Source organism: Vanellus vanellus (genome assembly GCF_965231255.1).
Source record: "Vanellus vanellus genome assembly, chromosome: 9".
NCBI classification, from domain to species: Eukaryota; Metazoa; Chordata; class Aves; order Charadriiformes; family Charadriidae; genus Vanellus; species Vanellus vanellus.
Window position 1 is genome coordinate 10082105 of NC_138914.1, and position 13633 is coordinate 10095737.

General features: G+C 45.6%; 1 protein-coding gene across 2 annotated transcripts in view; it reads left to right on the forward strand.

The window, feature by feature from the left end:
- The window catches only part of GRM7 (glutamate metabotropic receptor 7), a gene marked incomplete at both ends in the record, with an annotated part of 314318 nt that overhangs the window by 184514 nt on the left and 116171 nt on the right, over positions 1-13633 (forward strand). For both annotated transcript variants that reach the window (XM_082487664.1, XM_082487663.1), the window contains one exon: positions 12150-12290. In XM_082487664.1, the coding sequence (XP_082343790.1) occupies positions 12150-12290 (141 nt within the window). The remainder of the gene's footprint in view (positions 1-12149; positions 12291-13633) is intronic.

Here is a 13633-nt window from a genome sequence, read left to right on the forward strand (position 1 = left end):
GTGTTAGTAGTGGTAGGAACGGACAGCTGAGGTACTGGCTTAAAGGGCAATGGAATTTGTGGGGTGGCTGCTCTGAGCAGGAGGTTTGAGCGACTGCTGTCCCCTTCCCACCCAGGGGGGGTGACGGGCACCCGGCAGCGTATGGTCTTTGTGGCTGGAAGCGCCTTCTGACACATTCCAGCTGCCGTAAGTGATTATTTAAATGGGAAGCTATGTAGTGAAATAACCGCGTTGCAAAGTGGTGTGGGGTTTTCCCCCCCTCCCTTTCTTTTCCTGGCGATCTAGCGGCTGTATTGGCCAACAGCAGAAATGACGCCAGGTCAGGCGGGAGCGCATCCCTGCGCCTGGCTGATGGTGCGGGTCTCCCGCCCGGCGAGGCGACATCTGGCTCGCAGGGGCTGTGGACCGCTCTCTGTGCCGGGGGTGCGGCAACCAGAGCGCTTCAGAGACCCACCGCTTCTTACGGTGACTTTCAGTAACTTAATACTATTTCAGACATTTATGTTTCTCATATTCTGTTAAAGTTTGCATGAAGCAGCTTGCTTACGTGGGGCCGACACAAAGTTTGATACAATACTGAGGCAACTTTAATTTGTGGAATTAAATTGGTGTGCTTAATTTAAAAAAAAAAAAAATCTAAATCACACCTGAACTCTTTCTTTAATGTCTCCTTAGAATTTAAATTATGTTTTTAGCTTTGGCAATTATTTAAAATGCTGATGTGTCAATCCCCGAAGAGAGAATACTTGTCTCGAGTATTGCCACTTGAAATTTTGGGAAGCCACACAGATGTTCATCTCCTCATTATGGAAATAATGTCTTTGGTTAATGTGTTGGTGCAAAGAGAGGGGAATACAAATTATCTTGCAACTTGAGAGCCATTTAAAAGTTTCCTTACGTTGAGACTGCTTTATTCATCTCTACTAAGGCATCTCTGACAAGAGAGGTCCCCCGAATCTGCCAGGTTTGGAAGTGCCTCGGCGGGTTGCCGGCCGTGGCCGTGGCCCTGCTGCGCCGCTCCCGGGGCAGTGCCACGCGTGGGGCTGAGCACACGCAGCCGCCGGGGGAGATGCTGCCGGGCATTTGTCTTCTCAGAGGACCTCTGCGTGGCTCCGCCGCGACGAGGCTTGAGTTTCCCTCTTGAGTGCAGAGACGCCTTAGTGGAAGCCTGCCGGCTTCTTGGGTGCCCGTGGGGGGCAGGGGAGAAGCAGGAGAGGGTGGGAGGCAGGAACTGGCAGAGGGCACTTGCCTGGTGGTCCTCACAGCTGGGCAGGGTCCCGAGGGGGACGCTGAACTGGGGCTGGGGTAACCCCGGGAAATGGAGAGGGAAAAATAGAGGTGCTGAGAGGATGAGGAATGGGTGCCTAGAGGATATTCTGCTCCTGAAATATTTAAATCAAATTGGAAAGCTTTTTTGCTCTCCCGAGAGCTGCGGGGCATTCCAATGACGGGTACTTGGGGCGGCGCGGGCATTCTGCTGCAGGACACCGTGGCCTCGAGGGCGACCCGAGGGGTTGCACCGTATCCCCCAGCCTCAGAAATCATCCCCGTTGTCTCTGTCTTTTCACATACAAGTCTGAGCGCTTGGTCTGGACGGTACGTTGTGGTTTGACGCGATTAATGCGCACAGTTGGAGCGGAAGCTGAAACTTTGTGTGAGCAGCCGCAGCTGAGGAGACTGGAGAGAGGGAGAGAACAGTAATTGTATCGCTCCGTCTCGCACCCTAGCACGCTCTGGCTGGTGCTATTAAAGCCGCTTTATAATCAAGAAGTTGGTTGCCAAATATCAAGGAAGCAATTTTTTTTTTTTTTTTATAAAGACTTTACTAAAAAAAAGAGAAAAAAAAGGAAGAGTGCAATGGAGTTTTCAGGTAATATTTTCTTAGGGATGTTATCTCAAGGGGAAGTCAAAAATAAGATGGGTAGCTTATCAACTAGTTTAAACTGAGACACGACGCTGCTGTGCACAGCCAATTCCGTGCCGTGCCCGTTCCTGCATTGGCTCCACCTGAGTGCCGCGGCTGCCACGTGCGCTGCTTAAACGATGGCTCCGGAGAAAAGAGGTATCACGTTAAATCGCATTTCAAAAGAGCGTTGTTACAGTCATCCAGCCACTGTTACCATGTCAACAGTAAAAATCGTGGCGACTCTCGATATCTGGTTTGGGGGGGCGGGGGGGCCTGTGAGTGTATAACTGTGGGTCTGTGAGTGTGCGTGTGAATTTTAGGATACACAAACGTATTTACGCATGCTGTAATTATTCCCGTTGACATGGTAACACTTCAGCGAGGCGCAGGCAAACACATACAGAGAAAGAAAGCAAATTAAGTCTGTGTATTGAAGGAATTGAATGCAGTGTAAGGAAGTAATATGGAAGTGATATGTGAAAGGCGGTGCGTTGTGCACGCTGGGGCTGCCCGGTGCGCGGCGGGGCAGGAGCGGTCCCCGCGCTCCCCTCCGCACGGCACAACCAGGTACGTCTCAGCCTCCGTCGGTGCACGTCTGGCCGCCTTCTCCTGCTCCTGCTCCTGCAGGAGGAGGACAGGATTTGATTTCCATCCGTGTTTTGTTTGCTGGGAAGGGATAACAACACGACCGAGCATCGATTTGGGCTTTACAAGTTGATTTTTAGCACGTGTGCCGGAACGGCACAGCCGGAGGGTGCATTGAGCACCGCTGGCCGTGTGTCATGGGATGAAGGGAAACGACCTTTTGTGGAGCATCGCTGCGGGTCCTGTTCTTGGCGTGTCTGCTCACCTGGGGCGTGTGTGGGGTGGCGGTGGGGCTGCGATCGTCCGGGGGGGCCGCGGGGGCTGCGGTGCTGAGCCTCGGCCGTCCTCCACCGGCAGCGCTGACCTGCTCGTTAGTTTAGTTTGCCGTGTTCCTTATGTGTGCTGATCGCTTTTTGGTTTTGCTATTGTCAATTATAACCTGTTGAACGTATTGAAGGGTTACTCCGATTGCTGCGTTACAGTGTAGAGGCATTTCTGTATTTTTATCCTCATTTTAAATTATGCAAGCAGACGACTCGGGTTTAAATGCTTTTGAGGGTACGCAACGTGCATTTTGTCTGCTGCTGCTATCAAAGGGAAGAAAAGCACTCTCATGTTCCGCGTTTAGACCTTCTGTATGTCTCTGATTTTACTGCTCTGCATTATTAAAATGGAACAGGCCATCTGTGGAGCAGCATCTCCTGCTTAGTCAAAAAGGGTGGGAAGGAAGAACCCGGAAAACCGGTGGGGACGAAGACATCAATGCATACAAAGGGATGTAGTTAAATAGTTAATTGCAGATGAAAAACTGAAATAGCAGCTCAGAATTTGGGGGTAAGCGTTATTAATAGGAAAGAGTGATGTGCGTGCTGCCCCACGGGCCGGGCTCGCCACGGCTTTGTCTCCTTGGGTGACACCATTTAACTCCGCTTGAGTTTTCCTGCTGCCAGATGAGATTAATGCAGAAGCTGATGTGTTGTTTTCTGCTTTACTGAAAAATAGATAATTTCAAGAAGACTGAGTATGCAAGTGAGAGGGAAAGCAGGCTGTTAACTAAGTTACCTTGTGATATGTTGTGGCTTTGTGTTTTCTTTTTTTTTTTTTTTTTTTAAAAAACAACTTTTCACTCATCTTCAGGTATGAGGAAAAAGAGTACTTCATGGATAAGGCCCTGCCATGACAAATAGCCCCTTTTCAATAACTGGGCAGCAGGAAGGGATGAGTTACTGGGAGAGATGTTCTGCTTCTGGATGTATTTTTAAATCTCTTCTGTTTGGCTTGATTCTGGTGATAATCTTTCCAGCAGATACAGATTCTCACTCGCAGGAGTAGGCTTATCTGAGCAGCGTCTCTCCCTTGGCTGGAACTCTGCATATTGCAATTCATAAAAAATTATTCATTCCCGCAGCAGGAGTCATCTGAATAAGAAGTGGAGTGTTCAGCCGAAAGGAGAGCACCGTATGCATTAACCAACCCGGGTGACTTATGGGTGTCAACCTACAAAGTCCCTCTGTGGCCGAAAATGCAAAAATCTTATGCGTTATGAAGTCTGGAGTTGTTCGGGGGAAGAGGAGCCCAAACCGCCTTCATCTTCTGCCCCCTAACAACTCTCTCGGTGCTCTGAGGCACGGATCTGGTCTTTTTGTTGCTCATAAAGCAAACGGTGGGTCCCTCTGGGTGAGAACATCAGCCTCCTGCTCGGGTAGGAGGAGGATCCCGATGCCATCTGGCAGACCGTGGCAGCAGGAGACGCCGGGGATGGGGGTGAGGTCCCCGCTGTGCGTGCGCAGTGCCCCCTGCGCCGGGGAAACCGCATCCCCCGCCCAGGCCGCGAGCTGCCATGGCAATGAACAGAACACATAGGAGAAATAAATTTAGGCTTTTCTACTGTTTACATTGACAGAAATGGGAGCTCTGTGAAAGCCAAGAGTGCCTGAGGGCAATAAAATGTAGAATAATGAATAATAATATACCTCTATATTAACCTTTCTATTACGGCGCTGGCTAGACACCGCCTGGGTCATGATCTCATTGCCGTGGCAGCTGTATAATTTTATAAAAGTGATAACGATGATACTTAGCCAATATAAATCTATTTCCATAATAGAAGCTTTATAGCTTAAAATCCCAGATTTGCCCTAAATATGGCAAGCTGACTTTCCTATGTGCTTTATGTCACGTGTATTAAAAAGTCAAAAGTGACATCAACTAAAATACCACTTTTCACTGTTATAGTTGGCAAAGAAAACAACTGCAAAGCATTTTTATGGCATGAAGGAAGTTAATAAAATCACTTAATATAATGGCCTTTTTATTGAGTAAGAAGGTCAAGAAAATACCTGTAGCCTATCCTAACGGCTCCGTAACACTACGTAGCGTGTGGTTTGGGCTACATAATAAAATCTGAAAAAAGGTTAGCTGGCTTAAGATTGATCTTACCGCTCCACACCTAATGCTTTTATCCCAGATTTAACGTCAGTAAATTAAACTATTTGGGCGTGAATGCTAGAAAAAGCAGAAAATTATTTGAGTAGCTGCTTTCAAACTTGGCATCAGTAATCGTAGTAAGTGAAGATTTACTGGCTGGGTAAACAAAAGTCGTGTAACTTGTGGCCATTAGTGTGGACATACTTTGGACAAAACAGAAGAATAAAAATATCATAAACTGATAAAATCACTGCTCGTATGAAACTGGGTCAACATGTTGTATTTGCTCACAAGCCACATGGGCTGAGAATGAAAACACTTCGGGCACATGAGAAATGCAGTAGGTCAACAACTTTGTGTTTTAATTAGGCTTAATTATTTTCCTTATTTAATAACTCCGGAGCCCTCAAAGTCACTGCTGACACATGAAATAGATGCTTCAGAGTGTGTGCGAGTGGTTTGGTAAACAAGAAGTGACAGAAGTCTCTCTTGAAAAAAAAGACCTGGTTCATTCACGCCGACAGCACGTTGTCATCGTGGATCTTCGCGAGCCACCTGCCCGCGCTCACCCCCTGACATACTGGGCATGTCACCTGCCTGCTGCTGGTTTCACTGGAGCCAGTTCAGCGTTGAATCCCCTATTTTAATCTCTTTCTTTTCCTAGGGAATTGCTCTTTTTTGCATACCTCCCTGCCCCCCCACCCCCTCCCAGCCATCTTCCTCAGCTGCAGTCTTTTCCCCGTCGATGTGTGCCTGATGCCTTCCCCATGATAAGTGCCTCCTCTCTGCGAACCCGCCTTTTTTTCCCCCTCCGTAATGCAGCTGACCATGGCAAACCGCAGCGTTAGTCTTGGAGCCTGGTTTCTCCTCCAAAGCACGTCTAATTCCCTCGGCCATCTCTGCCGGGGAAGCTGAGCATTACGCTTTCAGGCAGAAAATGGCCAACGTGTAACATCAAGTGGAAGGAGAGATGCGAGATTAATGTTAGAAATAAATCATTTGGGGGCTTTTTTTTGGGTGTAAAAAAAAAAAAAAAAAAGCAGCCACAAGTCAGCAAGCCTCATTTTCTGGTTGAGAATTGAGCCGCCCTATAAACGTTCCCAGCTGTGTGGTGCTGTGGCATCCTTCTTCCGTAGTGATGCTCTGGTCCGGGAGGAGCGCAGAGGGCTCTCTGAGGGCGGAGGGGGAGGCTGGAGCTGGGGGCAGTGCTGGCACGTCACGCTCCCTCCAGATGACTGACCGTAAACAGCGCAGAATTAAACGCCCAGATAAAATCTGAGATGTGGAGCCGGACTGCAGCCAGCTGGGGATGAGACACAGCCATCCTCCCCCGGTGATTTCTGATGTCTGTCGCTCCTGTCCTGCTCAAAGCGGGGCTCAGGCACCGCGAGCATCCCGCTGAGCCGAGCAGGGAAACAACCAAGAGTGCCCGGGTTTGGGTGGCATCGCAGCCAAGTGACTCATCCCTCCCCTCGCCTGGACTTCACCAGCCCTCTGTAGTGCTCAGGATCGGGTCCCTTTCCCACACTTCCCCCCCCCCCCCCCCCCCCCTTTTTTTTAAGTCTGTTTCATGGCTATGTAGTTAATTTATATATTAATCCTGGGGTGGAAAAATAAATGAACGCATTAGGTAGTATCATCTCTCTATGTGTAAGAATAATGATTTAATCAAATCACAGTGATTTAAAGTAATAAGAGATTTATTTTCATTTGTAAAATCTCATAAAATAACCATCTAGATCTCTTAGAGGTATTTGCTGAAAAAAGTCATTTTCGTAAGTATGATATATGGGGAACATTGGGAAATCACTAAATCTTGTCACGCAAGTGTATTACTTGGCCACGTACAAGAGTAAGAAGTGATTATTCTTACTTTTACATTTGAGCATCAAGCTTGCTTGGTTGGGTCATCTCATTCCCTGAACCCAAAACTCTTATGTTTAGCACTACGCTAAACAACGTAAGTTGTCTCAATGTCTTCCATTCAAAAAGATCAAGCTTAAACACGGGCTTAAGTCTGTCATTATTATAGAGAACACGTTTGCCTGTATTTCAACTTCAGTGTTTTTGAATCGTATTCAGAAAAAGTGTCTAAAATTGGATATGCATTTAAGATGTCCCTCCGAGTCAAACCCACTGAGGTGGATGGGGCGGCTTGTGTTCGCAGGACAGCTTTGTGGAGGTGTAGAAATAGTCCCGACTGATAACGAGATTTAGGACAGAATGTATATTTTGTATATTTTTGAGGCGATCGCAAGCATTAGCTTTTTCCAAGAGTTAACAGATCACAGGTCAGTGTGAATCTGGTGAAAAGTTACCGAATCTTGCTAATGTCAATCCTCCCGGGATTTCGGGAGTTCCTTCACTCCACACCAACCTGCAAAGGTGACGCACCGTGTTTTGCAGCGTGGAACCGCGCGGTTTTGTCACGTGTGATCGAGGGGTGCAGAAGCCCCTGTTCACAGACCGTGTTCCCTCTGCCCCTCAGCGGAGGAGGTGCCCATCGCCCCGCGGCACTGCCCGGGGGCGCGGGAGCCTTCTGTCCCGCTCGCTGCTTCGCGGCGTTGTGCACCGCCGTGCTCCTCAGCTCGTGCCCGTGGCTCGGGAAGGATGAAGAACTGCTCTAGTCACGACTAATAAATAAATTCAGGTGACGTAAATCCCTATGCGCCATCTCACAGTACGTATGTGGCGCTAATCTTTGCACAGAGCTATCGTAGTCCTATGGTTAGCGTTCAAAATACAATAATGTAGCTATGTAACTGCTTTACTGTGCAAACTGTTCTTTAGTAGGAATTTAAGTCACAAAACTCATCGTGGGATTTCCTAAAGTCTGCTGGTTGCACGGTAGCTGTGGCACCACACTAGCATTTGCTGAGAACTGGATATTTGGGTTTTGCTTTACTTATTAGCCATGCTAACGAGTAACTCGTGTGAAGTTAAAAAATAGTAAGATCTTTATATTGATCCTATTTTTCTTAAATTGAAAAATACATTTTTCCTCTAGTTGGTTTTTTTTTTTTTTTTCAAATTTGCTTTGAAGTACATCTAGCACAATTACCCTTCTAAAAATAATGGTGGGGAAAAAATGAAATGGTGGTGATTTGTTGGCTCCAGTCACAGAGCGACAAGTGTGGTGTGTGTTCAGTTCAGCCGGTGTAGTTCAGACAATCATAATAACTTCTCCGGCAGTGTTCTCAGGAATGCTATAGGGGGAAAACAACAGACCCCCCCCATTCTAGGAGCAGTGAGATTCCACTGAGCACTTTTTACTAACCTTTACATTGGATGACAATCCCATGTGCTGTGAACTGGCGCAGTTCCATTAATTTAGCGGAGGGGCAGAGGCTTACCGCAGCTAATATGAAACACCCTAGGTTTTCTCCTCGGCTGAGTCGTACCCCACTTTGTGTAAAAGTCGTGAATATTTATCAAATCAGAGGTGGTTCCCGTGAGCACGCCCCTGGCCTTGCTGCTGTGAGCAGCGTGGGACTCTCGCCGCTTACTCGCTCCTGCCTGTGGGGGACTTTTCTTGGCCCTAAGCGTGTGGGGAAGGAGGGCAGTTCGCAGAGTGATGCTTTCTGGAGGTCTTCTCCAGGATTTTGGCTGTGTGGGAGCAGTCGGGCTGCGATCCGCAATGCAGCCAGGAAACAGCCAGTGGGTACGCACCACTTCCACCCAGGAAGGGATTACTAGAAATTTGGCCTGCTACTTAACTCCGTCCCTCTGTCAGTCAGGCACTCGCCTGCTTGTCTTGGTCAATAGAAAATAATGATAAAAAACGTACGCTCTTTAATAAGGATCTATAGTCCTTCTTGCGAATGCAGAGGGATCATTAAAAAAAATCAATGAGAACGTTATTATTTGTTATTAAATCTGTAAAGGTTTAGAGTAATTCTTATGGAATTCTATTACAGTTTTATCAAGACTTATTGATTTTATTTTATTAAGTTATAGAGCACTTTTCCCAGAGGTCAGTTAGTTTGGCACACTGGTGAGGTACAGTTTCTCCTTCTGAGCCGTGTATGTATTGCAGATCTTATGACTGAACATCCCTTTTGAAGATGCTCTTTTAATTTCGAGTAAAACTAATGCACGTAGGTTTACAGGAAAACAGGTTTAGCTTGTTATGTACCTAAAATCTAAGGGTATTTTCTAAAGTTTCTTCTGATCCACCTACATGAATATTTTCCTTAGGAAAATTCAGCTCAAAAGTGCAGAAATTGTGCTGTCCTTTTCTAGAGACCATTCTGAAGTCACTAATTTGTTGTTAATTAAGTAGGAACAGCTGTGGCAGGAGGGTTGTACTAAACGATTTCCCTTTCCTGTGGGAAAGCCAGGTTAAGTCCCTGCCGTAGCCGAACTACAGCGGGAGGGGATCAGGGGCTCTGCCATCACGGGTCAGCTCTTATCCCACAGCTTCCGTGCAGTTTTATTCTGGAACGTTTTCATTTCAAGCTGCAAAAACAACGTTAAGGGCCGGACGAACCGTACTGAGTCCGCAGAGTTGACCGACTCAGATATTCACGGTCGGAAGTGTCCTGGCGTAGTTGTTGCAGGAGAGATCTACGCGTATTTTGTAGCGAGGCTGCAGGTAAAACTTTCATTTGCTTTCAGGCTGTTTCTGGAAGACCCCAATACTTGTTTTTCTCATTGGATTTTTGGAGATGATGTACGTTGTGTCTTACGCGCAGTGGGCTTTGGATATGAGTCACGAACGGTAGCCTCGGAATTAGGAAAATATGTATTATAGTCGGGTCAGTAGAACACAAAGCTAATACAAGGAGACAGATTGACCCCACTCCTAATCGTCTTTCTTATTTGAAAACATCTGTTTGCATGCTGTCTATTTTTATCCCACAGTGGATGGATTGCTATGCTAATTTAACGATGCCATATGTTTTTCCTCTGACTCAATTTCATTGTGTGGAGTGCCAGATTGAGTCAATTTACCCACCTATTTCAGTGAGAGAAATCGTTGGCTGTGGTGCAAGGAACTTTTTTCTCTCTTTCAATGGAATATGTATTTACTGTCGTTTCTAACTGCAAATTCCAAAGGAACCATGTGATCACGCAATATAGAGAGATGATTTAGTATCTACAAGAGCTTGCTGCCTCTGTGCTTCCACCCTCCTCCGCAATGCCGGTATGAGCTGTAAAGCCAAGGAAAGGGGCAAAATAGATATTCTCAGATTTGCGTCTTCAATGGGTTTGCGTTTTTTGGATGCCAGATAATTTACCTCTGAGCCTCTCAGCGTGCAGCCAGTCCTCTTTACGATCGATCTGCTTTATCCAGGTTTCAGATTTGCATGGTTTGAATACCTCAACAACCTTCTTGGTAAAAGGAAGGAAAAACTCTTTTGCAACCTGAACTCGAACTGGGATTGCAGTTCTGGAAGGTTACATGAAAAATACTGAATCTGAACTGTGTCTGTAAGCAAAAGCTCTGCTGTTGCTCATTGCAGGCTAAAGACAGACTAGAAAGACTTGAGAAAACTGCTCGGCACTGGGAACAGCAGTGAACATAGTGCTATTCAGATATGCTTCTTATAAGACTGATATAACACTCTGAAGAGAATGGGCACAGCCCCTGCACTTCCCAGGGACTGTTGGATTTGGGAAAGCCTGTAAAACTGAGCGGGGATTTGAGGCGCCAGGAGGCTGTGCCCTGGCTCAAGGGGTGCAACACTGATCGCCCGTGGTCCTGGCACCTCTCGGGCAGAGGTGATAAACCTTTCCCGTGCTGTGCGCCCAGAATACTTGGCTGTGTCACTCCATGTACTCTTCCTTCTGAGCAGATGAGAGAATACAGCTTCTGCCGGCTACAAAAAGGGAGAAAGACAAGAGAAAAAGACAAAAGATTCCGCATATGAGTGCGTAGACGTGCACTGATATATTTGTGCTCGTGGAAATCTTTTGTTTGCCAAGAAAAACCAAAAGTATTGTATTGTGAGAAAAATCCATTAAAATAAGCGTGATCTTTGAAGGGGGATTGTGTGAGCTGTTAAAGGATATTTGGCTCGGGTTTAAACTATTGAATTTGAAAACTTGAGAGAAAAAATCCCTATACTATGGCAGGTCTAATATGTTATCAGAATTTAATAAACCGTATACTTTTGTAGTAGAGTTTTAATTCTTTTTATTCTTTTAATTCTTTATATCTTTGGATATACCTTTTCTTTAATCACTATACGCACACATATGTGTGGTTTTGTATGTACGTATGTGTATACACAGTGGTATACGTTTCTGCAAAAAAATTAAGTAAAGCTAAAGCAAAATATGTTCCTCCTCTGGCAAGTTGATGAGGTGCTAAAGAAAGACAGAATATGGTTAAGAGCCATGTGAAAGCTCTGAACTAGTCACCGCCACACAGCTATTCAATAGTTGCGATGGGGTTTCTTTCAATGGGTACAGAGGACTGTGTATTTTCCGGAAAAAAAAAGATGACTCGGGTGCTTGAGATATCTTTACTGTCCTTTCACTCAGCTGTTAAAAATTAGAATTTTTTTCCCCGTTATTTTGGTACTGGAGTTGCATGTCATCTTTCCTCTTGCGGCGCTGCAAGCTGGTTGTGGCTACGTGCCCTCAGGAACCAAGAGAATCTCACAGGTCTAAGGAAGGAAACCTTCTTTTTTTCCCCACTTGAGGATGTCTGATGCAAACACCTGGTAAAGAGCGGTGATGCACAGTTACCTCTTAGAAGTTTTGCTCTCTGAGTTTATCTGTACCTTTGTGAAAAGAAATTAAGGGAAAAATACATGCTACGAAAACAATAAGGTGTACTGATAATGGCCAATTTAGTCGGATGAAACTGCCTTCTCTGGAGGTCTGGAGAGGTTAATTACAAAATTAGTTGTATTGAGCTCAGCCTAATATCAGCTGCACCATATAATTTATTTTCATTCCGTACTGGTATATGTCTAATCCATGCTTTTTGCTTATAACTCTTTTTTTTTTTTTTTTTTTAATATTAATCTCTGTTTTACATATATCTTACAAAGCTTTATACCTTGCAGTTAGTAGCTGAGTAATTAACTTGCAAGATGCAGCTGATTAGATAAAACGTGCAATGGATTTCCTTTCTTTGCACGGCCATCTCCTGTGGGTAGAGATGCGAACGTGTGCTGGATGTTGAAGAAGATATAAATAGAGTATTTGTTTTTCAGGCTGCAGTACGTCCCGAGCAGCATGAGTTAGACTTCAGCTTTCTACCTGTCTCCTTCTCCAGGGTTCGATGCCTATTTTACCTCCCGCACCCTGGAGAACAACAGGAGGAACGTGTGGTTTGCAGAGTACTGGGAAGAGAACTTCAACTGCAAGTTAACCATCAGCGGGTCAAAGAAGGAAGACACAGACCGTAAATGCACAGGTAACTTCATTCGCTTCACCCTCCGCCTGCCACCGTAGGTGGCTGCGGCGCAGCGACTGCAGAGCTGATGTACGGAAGCTTGGCTGGGGACAGATTGAAAAAATAAATTGAATTTTTGTAGGTTGTACAGAAAATGGAACAGCAGCATCAGCCTTGCAGGACAAGAGAAGTAGATGGAAAGAGTGAAAAAAATACATTCTTCTATTTCTTCCTTTTTTTTTCTGGCTGTCCATCCAGCAAGAAAATCAATATTTTCCATAGGACCCAGAAGTACTTTTGTCTGAGTGCAGGGTGGCTTGGGGGTCTTTTGTTAGTTTGTTTTAGAGGGAGAATATTTCCACGACGTGTGCCTTGTCACCCACCTGCAAATCACAAATTGGCCACCTATCATGTCAAAGCACCATCTGCTCACGGTCATATACAAACGTGTGCGTTTGAATTCAGCTTTTGAGGGAAGTGCACCTGTAGGAAAGCGTTAGCGCAGAGTGAAATGTTTCCATTTCAGGCAGCACAAAATTGTTGATCAGATTTTTGTTCTCGCTAATGTTTTTTAAGAAATGGGGGTTAAATCCATTTTTGCAGCCCCAACGCAGTAACACGGAAAACGCGCGGTCTGCATTTCTGATGGACCTTTAGCAGTGCCTTGTTTGGCCTCGGTTATTTTGGGGTGGCTGACAAAGTCACTCCTCTTTTCTTTTTATGAAATACCGCCCACCTTTTGAAATACCCCACTTCCCAGAAATTCCCATTCCCGACCACATGGAGATTTAAGGAGTTATTTTTAGTTACAGAGATGCCCAGGTAACGATGGGGGTGATTTTGTTTTTAACTGAGTTGTGCGCTGGCGTCCGCTCTGCCCTCCCCTCCCTTCGCCTTTCCTTCTCTCTCCTTGCAATTTTTCACAGCAGCGGTTTAAATGTGTTATGTTGAATAATTGCCTTGAATTTTGATCAAAGGAAATTAGTTCATAGGAGGATATGTTTTACTTTGTTTGAAAATTGATGAAAACTTTCCATATTTCATATAATCCGCTTTTGGTTTCAATTCATGGATGGGAGTAGGAGTGTTGTGCATAGAAACAGTGCAGTTACCGCTGGGAATACGCTGCTGTTAAATTTGGCATTTGGAATCTCCCCCAAAGGCTGGAACTTGACTAAAAATTGCTACAAGGCCTTGAGAATAATTTCTAAAAGTGCCTTATCGCCCTTATTGTTTGTGCCGCTATTTTATCACAGTTGCTCACAGCCTGTGCTTTCTGATGTGAACGTAAAAATGGTGTTCTGCCTTCCCTCGGCATAGATTCAGCAGCAACATTTGGTTTTGATGGCTAACTTACCCTATCG